Genomic DNA, 13350 nt, shown 5'->3' on the forward strand with positions numbered 1-13350 from the left:
AGACTTGAAACTACTTTCCACCTTCAAAACCTACTGAATCCTTATTACGTTGTGCCGCATACCCATCTATCACTGTGTGGAAAATCAGTTTAGTATTTGCTGAGCTTCTTGGAGATGGACTTTCTCCCGTGGTCAAGGACACTGCTCTCCACATGGCTCTGATGCTTCTCTGTGGAAAATAATGGCCATCGAGCGGCACACGTCCCTGAAACTGAACTCTTCGGGCTCTCACAGTATCAATATTCAAATTGCCTCTTCATCTTAGCTGATCACTCACCATGTTTCTATGTCAATGTTGCCTCTTAATGAAAAATACTGTTAATCTACTGTTTCCTCATTTCAGTTTTGAGAATCATTGCATAGTGGATTTCTAATAAATCTCAATTGTCATCCAGCTTTTAGCAATTTTACATTTTAAAGGGCAAATGACTAACAAGACTTGTCAAAAAAATTGTGAAAACTCAGTGTAAATCCTAATCCAATTCTAAAAACGACCGACACATTTCCACAAATACTTCACCTTTATTTTGAAGCAGATTATCATTTGATACAAAAATGAAGGAAACAATTTTGAAAAAGACAGTTTCTGCTCATCACATGTGAAGAGGATACAGGGGCCAAGACATCGATCAACTAGTTAAAATAAATGGGGGTTAACAGCAATGTCACATTAATTTGAAAACACAACTACTGTGTGCAATTGTTTGCTATCATAACCATTAATATTCCAGCCTGTGGCTTGGTGACTAGGATGAAAAGAGTGAAAAAAAATAAAAAAAACCCAAAACAAACAAAACATAATTTTTTCGTTGTAGCATCATAAACACCCGTTTAAAATCTAACTGTCAGAATAAATCATCTGGATTAAAATGATCTCGTCTAACTCAGATCTGTTGGGTACGGAGCCCAATTAGAGACGAAAAAGAAATGCTCTGCCAGATGCACCAGTGAGACTAAAGTCCAGTATGTTTATATCTTTTGCCAAGGGGAAGAACTTGTACAATTACCAACCATTTGAGGTTTCTATGTAAATCAGACATCGCCTTTCAATAGTTTGAAAAAAAATCTCATGTTAAAACAGGTTGTTTTAATACTAGTTTAAAACTTTGTCATCTCGTGCATTTGTAAATAGCTGGATGTGTATTTTCCCCTCAGCGCTTTCTATGGTTCCCAAATTAGAGAGGCTGCATGAGAACCAGATTAGCGCCTCTTGTCCTTCCTGTCTCTATCTTTACGCTCCCTATTGCTCCGAGACGACCTGCCTCTTCCCTCCTCGCTCCTCCTCTTCCTCCTCTCTTTTGATCCCTTTGAGTCCCTTCCTCCTCCACTACTACCTCCTCTCTTATGACTTCTGTCTTCTCCTTTCTTTCTGTCTCTGCCTCTATCCGAAGGCCTCCTCTTGCGCTTACCGCTGTCTCGGCTGCGGCTGCTGCTGTTGGATGATGAGGATGAGGATGACGACGATGATGAAGACGAGCGGCTGGATCCAGAGGAAGAGGAGGAGCTTCCACTGGAGGATGAGCCAGATGAAGAAGAGGAAGAGCTGTTACTATGACTGCGGCCTTTCCTTGGCTCCTTTTCCATCTTCCTCCCTCTGCCGCTGTCTTCGTCCTCCTTGGCTGGGGTCATGCTTGGGATCTCCTGGGAATCAGGCAGTTTTTGTGGGGCCTCGTCCACTGATTTCCCTTCTACAGCTTGGTTCTCTACTGCCGAGTCCTGGACTTCAAGGCTGGGGATGAAGACATCCTGCCCAGGTACAGAGGCAGCTGTATGGGGTTCTGGGGTAGAAAAAGCCCCCTGGGTCTCAGAGGACTGCAGAGCTGCTTCCCCTGCAGTGGCTGTGGGCTGGGCCTGCTGATAGGTGTCTGGAACGTCTTGGGGGGCTGTGGTTGGTTCAGAGGACTGGGCTTCTTGGGCCTTCTCATTCTGCACATCTGTGAGCCCCTTCTTGCTGTGTGTTTCTCCTGCCTCTTCCTTCCTCCTGTCTTCATGCAACCCCCCAACCTCCATCTCTTCTGACCCTGGACTTTCTTCCTTGTCTCCTACTTCCCTCTGATCACCTCTGCCCATAACCCCCTCCTCTTCTTCCTTCTTCAGACTATGCTCCTCAACTACCTCCATCCTCTCCTCTTCATCTGCCTTCTTCAACCCTTCTGCCTCCTCTTCCTCCCTCTCCTCCCTGTCTTCCTTTTCTGTTACCTTCCTATCCCCCTCCTTTTCTCTCTCCTCATCCTCCTCATCTTCCTCCTCATCTTCCTCCATCTCTGCATCCCCCTTGTTACCTGTCACCTTGACTACCTGACCTGCTGGCTTACCCTCCGCTGGCCGGTCCATCCCTGCTGCTGCGGTGTTGCCATCCTGGTCACGAATCGGCTGTCGCCGGGGACGGGACTCCATCTTGTTGAGGTGTTCGGCAAAAGCCTCACGCCTCTCATCAAACACAGCTGTCATGATATACAGAGTCACAGGTTACATGGTGATTAATGTCCACACATGTGACTGGATTGTTTCTGCTAAAGTATAAAAAAAAAATTAATTCAAAGAAACATAAGCACTAACAACACAGCACTAAACATAAAAAACTCTACTCACCATTTAGTTTCTTGGTGGAGTCATCGAGGAGTTTCTGTGTTGCGGAGCACATTTTTCCAGGCAAATAAAAGATGTGAGGCTTTGTCTTAGTGCGAATGTATTTCATCAGACGATTATTGTGGCTCGTCCACTCCTCTTGCTGTGGGTGGATGAAAGCGAAAATTACATTCATTTCAGATGGAAAGCAAAGATAAACTTACTCGGTTAAATAATTGTCACAAGTCATGTCAAAATTTCTTTTGCATCCTCCATTTTACTTCAGATCACCAACCCCCATCCATCCTTTTGCCAGGTCTTTATCTGTATCTAAGTTTTTATTGCAATGAAAGTAGAACTACAGATGATGTTGAAAGTAAAAGTCTCATACCAGCTGAGCTAGTTCAACTTTCTGTTCCAGCAGTCTCAGCTCAGTCTGTTTGGCTCTCCTCTCTTCAAAAAGCTCCCTCTTTTCATTTTCCACCTTCTTTCTCTCTGCCTCAGCCTGAACCTCGAGCTTCTGTTCAATTTCTGAACGTCGCTTTTGCTGTGGGGGCAAAAACAGAAGACTGAATCAAGTAGAGAAATTAATAGTAAAACAGTTTTTAACATAACTAAATTATGACCAGACTAATTGGACAAACATTTCAATATTTGTTTATATAGCCTTGTTAAAGTGAATGTAAATCTCAAGTTTTAGAGTTCCTAATATTACAGATATTGAACTACAACGTGATTAAGAAATTCAAGACATTAAGAACAGAGGGCATTTTTGTAGCACAAGCACCAATTATATTACATAAATTTCTAAAAATCAAGAACTCTAAATATTCTGTAGCTCATCAGATGCTACACACACTGATTGAAACCAACATCTAAAGCCGTAACAATGGAAAATTTTAGGGGCATTTTTTATGTCATTTCCTTTCTGCATAACATTGCCAACTTAAAGAAGGAATATGTTTGCTTCAGCTCGACAGTTGACTAATCGATTGAAACGATCTCAGCACCTTCTCTGAAGAGACGTTGGATTCTTGTTTGAATTTCTGCAGTGTCCCCATAAGCAGGCCAAACATACGCCGATTCCTGTCCAAGAAAACACAAAATGATTAAACAAACAATCTAAATAAATCAACACAGTTTGCTTTTGTTTTGCTATCTTCACTTTACAAATAATTCTATTGTATTTATCTCCACAATTACCTTTCAATTTAAATACAATTCTGCTAGGTTCATGGTGACGTACCTCTGTTTACCCTTCTCATCCATGGTCTGGTCTTGAATGAGGTCTCGGCGTGTTCGCTCTTTGGAGGTAGCGACAACCGATGACTGCAACGCCGGCTGAGAAAGCGAAAAGCACTACTTTGTGATGTGTAAAATATATTAAATTAATGGACAAGTCAAGTCATCTGCTTAACCACAAGAGAATACAATGTAGAGTATTTCTCATGAACACTCAACATGTTTGAGCTAATCCAATAATATCCAAACAGAATACATGGCTATACAACCCATAGGCTGTACAAATGAACTAATACGCTTTCATCATACTTTTTTGACATCGTCATCATCCTCGGCGTCGCTGTCGGGACGCACATCTCTCCTGGCCCTTTGGTCCCCCGCCAGCCTGCAGTCACAAGACAAGTTTAAGAGATACACATCAAAATCAATGAAATCTTAAATCCTAGTATCACAGCTTAAAGAGCTAATTAAATTGAAGGCCGTGGCCCTGGTACGAGGAAAGGTTAAGAAATAAGGAGGGCAGTGTCACGACACAAAAACAATTAATTTCATTTCACTCACTTTTTTTCATCTCAGATTTACCAGTCTCTTCAAAATACCATTTCAATCTCAGTCTCATCAGCAACATTTTTCCTTATTTTAGCATTTCGCTCACTCTGATTCATTAAACCAGAGATAATGTATGTGTTAATGACATGTTTTACTTTATCTGGCTGAGGAACAAATTAATTTGTCAATTAATTTGCAAATTTTTTATTCTCACCCACATAAGTTAAAAACATTCTATTTTGGAGATATGAGCAGCCTTGGAGTGCGTGAACATAAATTGCTCCCAATTTTCCATCTCACCTGAGCAACGCTCCTTCGATGTCCCTCTGCTTGGCAGGGGGGCCGCCGCCTCCAATGTCCGAGAGACTGCGCCTGGTTGGGGACACAAGTCATACCTCAAAGGATGCCTGTAAATGATTATGTATTTCCAGCCCACTGAGACTACACAATCATCATTCTGAAGTGCATGTTAAAGTTGGCGGTTCATTAAACATTACACTCGTGAAGGCTACAATGTTTGGGGAAATTACACAAAGTTCAGCATAAAACACACACAAGCCCTGCCAATGTAACGAGACAGACAATACCGTTGCCAAAGGTGAGAGTTGAATGTTTACGCCTTCACAAACCACCCATCAATACTGATGGACAGTGAATTTACATAATGTTGGCAGCACGTAGCCGCAGTTGTACCTGAGCAGGTTCACACCTCTGCCTCTACCTCCTCCGACACCACCTGCCATGGGGCCGCCGAGCCGGCGCATCTGGCCCGGCCTGTAAACAAAAAAAAAATAATAAAACAAAACAAAACACCGTGAATACAAACACCAAACTGTAGGTCTGCTAACGTGAGCCGGTAAATTAATATCAAATTCTCAGTTCTCCAGAAATCATGCCGTTGCTTTGTCAGAGGCGGAGTCTAATCAAACAAGTGATCTCAGCGGCATCTCGCAGCCGACGCCTACCTCAAGGCCGAGCAACGAGGAGCTGAGCGGCATTATACTCTATTACAGGAAAAAAAATATTATTGTTTACAGATTTAGTCATTTCTTCTGCGGGGGTACTACATCAGGTTGATATGTGTGCAGGTTCAGCTAGGACAAAACCAATGCTTGCTTGCTAGCTAGGTAGCTAACAAGCTGAACCGACTCACGCTAGCCTGGTGGTTTGGTCGCTAGCAGGTCTATGAGCTTATAGCGAAAAATGGGGCAAAGCCTAAACTGCCACTCCGGCCTTTTACCTCGACTCATTGGGATCACGTCCTGTCAATTTACGAATATTATCGTCCACATTTTTAAGGCTTTCCTTGGCTTTTTCGAGCTGGTCTTGCAAGCTCCGCACTACCACCGCCATCTTGCTTCCACTTAGCGCGAATCACGTGTCCCTTCTTCTTCTACGGACCTCCCCGGTCTACTCCGGTCCGCCTCCTCCTTCTTCTTCTTCTTCCCTTTGAACTGCAGCAGACATGCGCCGTAGGGGTGCATACCGCCGGCTGTTGCTCCTAATGAAACGTTATCTTGACCTTTACCTCGGCTGGCTACATTATGAATGCCTGACGATGGTCACAACTTCTCTGATCAAAGAGGAAACACTCTTCACACACTTCCTATTCACGCACATGAACGAAGCAGACTGTGCATAACTTGCTCTGAAAATTAAATAAAGGGAAACAAAGCTCACTGTCTGAAATGAGCAAACATGCTTTAATGTGAACCGCAGCATATGTAACTGTTCTGCAGGAATTAGAAAGCTGCAGGTTGCAGTATTTGCAAATTCATAATGACTGTTTAACTAGGCTACCTGCAGACAATTACACATTATTATACCCATTAAACAATATGACACAACATTTGAGACATCTCAAAAGTAACTGACTTTATATGGAGAAAAGTTAGACATGGAAAGGTATTGCTATAGATTGTATTCAGAACAGTAGAGAAGACAGTCAAGTGTTGGGTTGTTTGGCTTCCTGTCTCAGTGTACAGTCAGTATTTTCTCACTTGACAGCTGTGGCCTCATTGTGCCTGTCTGTGCTTTGAACCGTACAGTGCTGTGGTGAAAATTGAATCTCTTTGTCCTATGCTCCTGCAGCCCTTGCAGCCTTTGCAGCTCCTCCAGCTCTTGCATATGAAAGTGTGAGCAATAAAAACCACAAGTAGTTTCCTGGTTCCAATCAGCATGTAGCACTGCTGGATTTAATCTGATTTCTCCGGCTCAAACTGCCACAACTCTATAGGATTTCTTGTGCTACTGAATGCATTGTGGCAGTTAATGTGTGTGTTACATTAGTGCTCTGTTTATGTAAATAAATTGTTTACATTTTGGGCATCACAGTGGCATAGTGGTTAGTGCTGTTGCCTCACAGCAAGAAGGATTCACGGACCTGGTGCCTTTCTGTGTGGAGTTTGTTCTCCCTGTGCCTGTGTGGGTTTCCTCCCACCGTCCAACGACATCATGTTTGGGTCAACTTGTGACTCTAAACTGTCTGTAGGTCTGAGTGTGAGTGTGAGTGGTTGTTGGTCTCTGTCTGTCTCTGTGTGTTGGCCCTGTGATGGACTGTTGACCTGTCCGGAGTGCACCCCGCTCTCACCCAGTGTGAGCTGGTATTGGCTCCAGCACCCCCTGCAACCCAGGAACAGATAAGCGGTAGAACATGAATGTTAACATTTTGCTGCAAGGCAGCACTCTAACAGTAGCATGCAATATCCTGTGTGCTGAAGTACAGTGTGACGTTACCATGAATCCAGCAACAGAAGAGAAATCTGCCTTCAACAATAATAACTCACTATAGCATTTTTGAAAATTTTAACACTTAAGTTTTCTCTATATATCTGACAAACACCTGGAAACTCGTACTCTGTGTCATCCTTAATGTTAAGAGCATTACATCAAGGGAAATCTGTGTAAAAACATGATAAAACATTGTCATTCTGATTAACGTCTTCATATAAATTCAGACCATTGTGCACAATTACACAATAGAAATCTCATTTCAAACATTTTATTTATCTCGTCGTTTCATTCAGTCTGGGATGAAACCTTGAAAGATTCAATCTCTCCATGTTTGTTGTCTGTCACTTCCATGGTAACCGTGGGAGCTGGTAGCAAATTGTTTCAGTTTAATTATGTTAGTACATGATAACCTCATAGCCTCATTATCCAGACGTGAACAAACTATTTTTTTTTAGCGCTGAGCAAAACAAAAGACAAAAAAAAAGAAAATAAAAAATGTAGGTACATAGGCACATATTTTCTCTGGTTTTATGTGCAAGTGCGTGCATGTGGGCACATTTCTGTAAGTGTAAGATATCAACAGCAAGACTGTTCATGTCTATTAAATCAATCTGTGTCTCTTCATGATCTCTGTGTGAATTCAACAGCCTGGTGCGAACACGGGCCAGCCTTACCCCGAGGTAACAGAATAATAGCTGTTAAGTAAGCAAACAGGTGAGTCTTGTGGCATCTTGTGACCCATCTAATCACTTTGTAAAGATTGTGGAGGTTTTGGTAAACTTGTGAAACAAGTTTGGAAAAAACTTGGCATGGGCCAATGGTGGCATTCCCCACATTCTTATCTATGGCATTTACATGTTTTTAATCAGTTTTATGAGCAGAAAATGTGCAACCATGATGCCAGGATGAACTGACTGCTCCAAAAGACTGACGGAGCTGGATGGATGGTAATTCTCAGTGGGACGAGTGAGTGAGTTGTTGTTTTCTGCCTATATACATCTTGGATTTTTCATCATATTAAGCGCACAAAGCCATCATTCTTTTTCTCTCTGTCTGCTCATCACCAACCACCCAACTTCCCTCGATTGTGTTGTCATGATGACAGTGGCTGCATTACATTTGCATATGTGCTTCATGTGGCCTTCTCACGAGAGAGATCGGAAAGAGCTCAAGTTAAACTTCCCCTTGTCAAACAAGCACAGCCCTAACACAAAGGGTAGCATGATAAAACAAGCGCATTAGCTTTTACCACTTCATTTATGACTATCAAGTGGACACATGTCTACTCAGATCATTTATTTTAAATACTATGTGAATGTAGATAAACAGTATATATGAGGTTTGTGTGCTCCAGAGCTAAATAGACGAACACTCTTTTGATTGAATTACAACTAGACTCAGCTCTTATAGTCTGACATACCCTGCACACACCTACACCTCAGCAGAGCTGGTATGCCATCTAACACCATTAATTACATTGAGCGTTACTGCAGAATTTTATTTCATACAAGTGTGCAGCACAGTCGTTGTCTGGCAGTATCTCCTCACAGAAACGTTTCTGGGTTTGCGTGCATGCCCTGGGGACTTTTGTGACTGCATGCAAACATGAGTGTTAATGTTTGTTTGTTTCTTCCCCTGACTAGCAACCTGTTAGGGTTGTACACCACTCCTGTCCAATGCCTGGTATGGCTGTATAACCCCAGTGATCCTGGAGTAGCTCTCTAGCTTCTTTTTGCCATTTTACTTCTTACACTCACAATTTACAGCCACATAATGTTACAGGTGTTGGAAGTCTCGTTGTTATTACATATTTTCTTACATTTTTATTACGTTTTTCTTATTTTCCTGCAGAACAACACCACAATCTCTTCAACCATTGAGAACACAATAACCAACTGGCTTGGAGTCAATTCTGTATAATCCTTTATAAAGCTGCAAAAGAAGGCAGGAAACAAGAAGACAACGGAAACAAATGACTTTTTAATGCTTTTATTCACTGACTAAAAGAAGAGAAGCATTCATTCAACATCGACTCAAATCAACGTTCGGCAGGTTGACCCCTCAAGTGTATGCCACCTGTCATTTAAGAGGTTTAACATGGAGGTTTGTAATGCACCCCCCCCTTCCTCCACAACAGAACAATGGATCAACACCGTTTTCATTAATAAAATCAGCCCTCTCAGCTGAAGAACACTCTTTCCCTGCAGACTGAGCCAATAAACAGCTGGGAAGTTTTCAAATCAGAATTTCATGTGATTTCAACCTTAACTTCATCAAGGTTAACGACTAAAATGCTACATGGACACCAGTGGGACTCCTATTCACTTGGCCATAACTAGTTATAATCCATGTTATTGTTATTGTAACCAATCATCTGAAATCACACACCTAGCTCTGTGTCAGATGTGCAGAGGTGAGCAGAAAGTAGATTCATCTGTTTGTTTTAAAAGCTGTGCACATATCAGATTTGTACGTTTTAGAAAGACAATAAAATGCATTTTAAATATGCTCCATTGTGCATGAAATCCGGTCCTGCTGTGTTTTGGTTTACATCTGGTTCCCTGCTTACAGAAAGAAGGTAAAACCCACTGCTATGTGCTCACTTTGACAAACAGTCACACAGGAACATAACAAATATTCAACATTAAGGATGGTAAAACCATTTTTGCAAAAAACACACAACACGTAGCTTTCCATTTACAAAGTCTGTGTGATTTCATAATATACTTCATGTTCATAAATTGAACCCGGACATGTGTTGCATAAGAGTATACCACGGTAATGCATTGTTGAGACCTCTACAAATATGCACTATGTGAGTTTATATATCTATTTATATAGTTTATATTTCTTCCTCTATGGTTTTCTAAAGATGCAGCCGGGCGCTGTCAGCACTGCTTGTGCCCCTATGTGGCCACTAGTAAGACTGCTGTTATTGCAAACTGTCCTGATTTTAAACAAATGCACAACATTCGTACCACGATAAAACTGGGGCCGTCTAGCCAGTCTCACAGAGACCAAGAGTGAGCCCGCCGTCACCGCTGCTGTCGCTGGGCTGGCTGACCAGAATCAAAAGATCTTTAAACTAAATGATAAGATTTCATAAATCATCATAAGGCCAAGTATTGTCATTGCAAGTTCTTATTAGTTTACGTCTTCGTTTCTACTGCACAACAGTGAGAAAAAGAAAAACTAAATATAAAAACAGAAAAAAAAAAATGTGGATTATATGCATTCCTCTTGCATAGTTGTGAGGCTGGACTGGGCAGCAGGCCTGCCTGCCTGGCTAATTAGGAGGTTTGGCTCTCCAGACTTGACAACAAACACTTTGTTTAGTGGCCAGAAACATCAGAGCCACAGCAGCTGAGATCTAAATGACGATAGCCAGCTGACACCAAGCATGAATATCTATCAGTTCTTTGCTATTGCCAGGTGATCCATCAATAACTGCAGCATGCACCAGAGATACTGACAGAGTTCGGACAGGTAAGGCTGTGAAAGCCATGTTACACTTGTCTTCAGAACTGCAGAATATCACGTGTATGATGACAGCTTTAATGTATCCCAGTCATGGTGGAATAAGCTGGTTGGAGGAACAAATTTGGTGTCAGCTATGGCTAAAACTGAAAAAACAAAAAAGAAAACTGGAGAATCCAAACTTCCTCTACAGTCTCAGTGTGGCCAGCTCCTGATAGCTTTGCCCTGTTTGAACCTCCATTTCACTGAGATTAGTACTAGCCTCATACACCTCTATCTGTTACACAGGACTGATTTTATACGAGTGCAATGCACATCCAGTGTTTTTCTCCCAGTAACAGAAACACACATCAGGATGTTAATCAGGTTCTTCATGCTCCTGCCTGAGTCCAGCCCTGTGTGAGCTCATTCAAAGTCCTGCACGTACTGATAGTAGTCTATGGTCTTAGCATTTCGATTAAAAAAATAAAACTGACAGGAAGAGTCGGAATCTCACATTGTGATGAGGAAACCCTGTCTCTCAATGGTCACATGTAACCCTCATATCAATCTCTTTAAGGGAAGGCTTTAGGTCCAGAACCCACTTATTTCCTCTTTTTCGATAGCTGCTTTTAAAGTTCTTTCCAAAACATAGCAAACATCCTGAGAGTCAAGATCACCAGCTCTCATGTCTGAGCAATGATTAAAGAGAAATGAAAATGGTTATGTCTGATGAGCCTGCGTTTATACTGATGCAGATCTCACACAGTCTGTTGCTTTGGTACAGATTTAAACATGCACACTTCTGGTAATGTCCATAGGATTAGCATTGGCTATTAGGAAGAAGCACAGTGTCAAACAACTCTTTGTATATGGGCTTAGTTGCTCAGACATATCCAGATTCCTGTTTATCTACAGCTCTGCAATTGTGAAAGTTTTACTAAAGTGTCAAGGCCAACTGTCTCAGATGGACTGCTTTAGAGGCCAGCTCTGTGGATTTAATTTCCCATCAGGTTACAGGGGCCCTGCTATCTTCCAGGATTTCCCGAAGAATGCATATAAAGATCACAGAAAAACAAAACAAGACAACATCTCAAAAGGGCAGACTGAGCTGGCTGCGACCACAAGAATGTACAGTAACTGCTGGTAATGATCTCCTGAATAACTGACCGTGCATCTTCTCTCTAACGCCCCCAAACCTGTCATTTTGAGCAGAGCTCATTAAAGATAGGGCTCTGCTAACTCACTAGCAGACTTTGTGTTCAGTATAATATATTTATACACAAAGGACTGTCTGCATATTGAAACAAGTCCAGCCCAGACTCCAGGTGCCCCTTTGTATCCATAGTGAAGGTGAACTGTGACTTCTTTGTGTTACATGTGTACTAAATATGAGGACTGAGCTCTCACAGTTGTCACGTTCTTTCACCGGAAGATTGATTCAGTGAGGAGGTTGTCCTTATAATTAGCACATTTAGTCAGCGTGGAGTGCTTTCACCAGTGACCTTTTGTGTACCAGACACAAAAGCCCCTTGCGTGGCCTCAGGACGCAGAAGCGTGAAAGGAAAATAAAAGTTGGCATTGCAGAAACACAGATTAGAAATACAGTTGACCTTTGAAAAAAAGCAACACACTAAACAGCCACTTCTAAATGGCTTCACACTCCCACTCTGCTCAGACCAGCTGGTGATCTGGTGTGACTGTCAGTGCTAGCTGCCTCCCCAATCCCTTCAAAAACAGACCATTCAAAACGAAAGGGGAAAAAAAAAAAAAAAGGAAGAAACAAACAAACAAACAACCAAAAAAAAAAAAAGACTTTGTCATGCAGACTCTGGCCACATAGTAAACTGTTTGCTATTCAAGTGGCCTGAGCGACCCCGCCTTCTGTGGAATGTTCCTAGCAGATCTCTAGCAGCAAATCTTCACAACTCCAAACACTTCTTGTCAAATCTGACCTTGATCACAGACTTTGCAGGCCACACATCAATTAAACACATCAGGCACAGTGGCCTTTGCAGCTTCTGGATGCATCTCAGGAAGTGTTTCGTCCCTGACACGTTCTGAGAGTGAACCAAGCTTTGTGTCCTCCTTGCCATCAGTTTTTACATTCACTCCTTCTTTCCTCACAGTGAAACAGGTGATGAAGAACAGGAGGGAGTACACATGGCGATGAGCAAATATTATTTACATGGTGCAACTCTGGGTTTAGGGTTAAGAAAGCCCTGGCTTGGCTTTACCAGGCCACAGCAAAATGCATTGTAGATGCAACAATGCTGCCAACCCTCATTCACCAGATTTATGTTGGACATAAATGCCACTTCTGTAATATCCATTCTATACAACTTGGGTGAAATCCTAAATTTGTGAAGTCAGATTGAAGCCACGAACACAAACCTTCACTCAAACTACTGAGTGAGACTGTTGACTTTTAATATAATCCAGCAGAATATGGTCCACAGTATAACAAGAGACACGCAAAAACAGACCGATGGTTGTCAGTGGAAGATTAGCAGAGTGGAGTGCAACCACAAGGAGTAAGTGAAAAGAAGGGAGTAACAGATAAGGTACTTGAAGGGCGTTTTGAGTAGAAAAGCATACTGGACCAGCCTCCTGCCAGTGTGTGCGTCGGCGGGCACTTCAGATAGACTTGTGTCTGAGTTAAAGTTTGTTCCACTGTGGTCTTTGGCAGCTTAAAACACATAAAAGGAGGAGAGCAGATCCAGTGACTCTGAAGAAACATGCGAGTGAGCTTGAGGCCTGAGCTACTGTTACTTTCATCCTCCTTTCTCCTTCTGAAAACCA

The 13350-nt window shown here is 42.2% G+C and overlaps 1 protein-coding gene across 1 annotated transcript; it reads right to left on the reverse strand.

The window, feature by feature from the left end:
* Nucleotides 1–508: 508 nt before the first annotated feature.
* pnn (pinin, desmosome associated protein) lies at nucleotides 509–5733 on the reverse strand. The gene is made up of 9 exons (XM_029493731.1): nucleotides 5600–5733; nucleotides 5053–5133; nucleotides 4660–4731; nucleotides 4120–4195; nucleotides 3815–3909; nucleotides 3579–3654; nucleotides 2960–3115; nucleotides 2593–2731; nucleotides 509–2444 (listed from the first exon to the last, which is right to left on the reverse strand). The coding sequence occupies exons 1-9, from the start codon at nucleotides 5710–5712 to the stop codon at nucleotides 1201–1203; spliced, it is 2052 nt and encodes a 683-aa protein (XP_029349591.1). The 5' UTR covers nucleotides 5713–5733; the 3' UTR covers nucleotides 509–1200.
* Between the last annotated feature and the right edge of the window lie 7617 nt (nucleotides 5734–13350).

This window comes from Echeneis naucrates, chromosome 22 (assembly GCF_900963305.1).
Source record: "Echeneis naucrates chromosome 22, fEcheNa1.1, whole genome shotgun sequence".
In the NCBI taxonomy this organism is placed as follows: Eukaryota; Metazoa; Chordata; class Actinopteri; order Carangiformes; family Echeneidae; genus Echeneis; species Echeneis naucrates.

Bases quoted from the DNA above. Each gene is read 5' to 3' on its own strand.
- pnn (XM_029493731.1), bottom strand. From the start codon at position 5,712: ATGGCGGTGGTAGTGCGGAGCTTGCAAGACCAGCTCGAAAAAGCCAAG. The intron at 5,134-5,599 runs GTAAAAGGCCGG...TTTTGTTTACAG, and splicing joins CGTGATCCCAATGAGTCGAG to GCCGGGCCAGATGCGCCGGC. The intron at 2,732-2,959 runs GTATGAGACTTT...ATCCACCCACAG, and splicing joins AAGTTGAACTAGCTCAGCTG to CAAGAGGAGTGGACGAGCCA.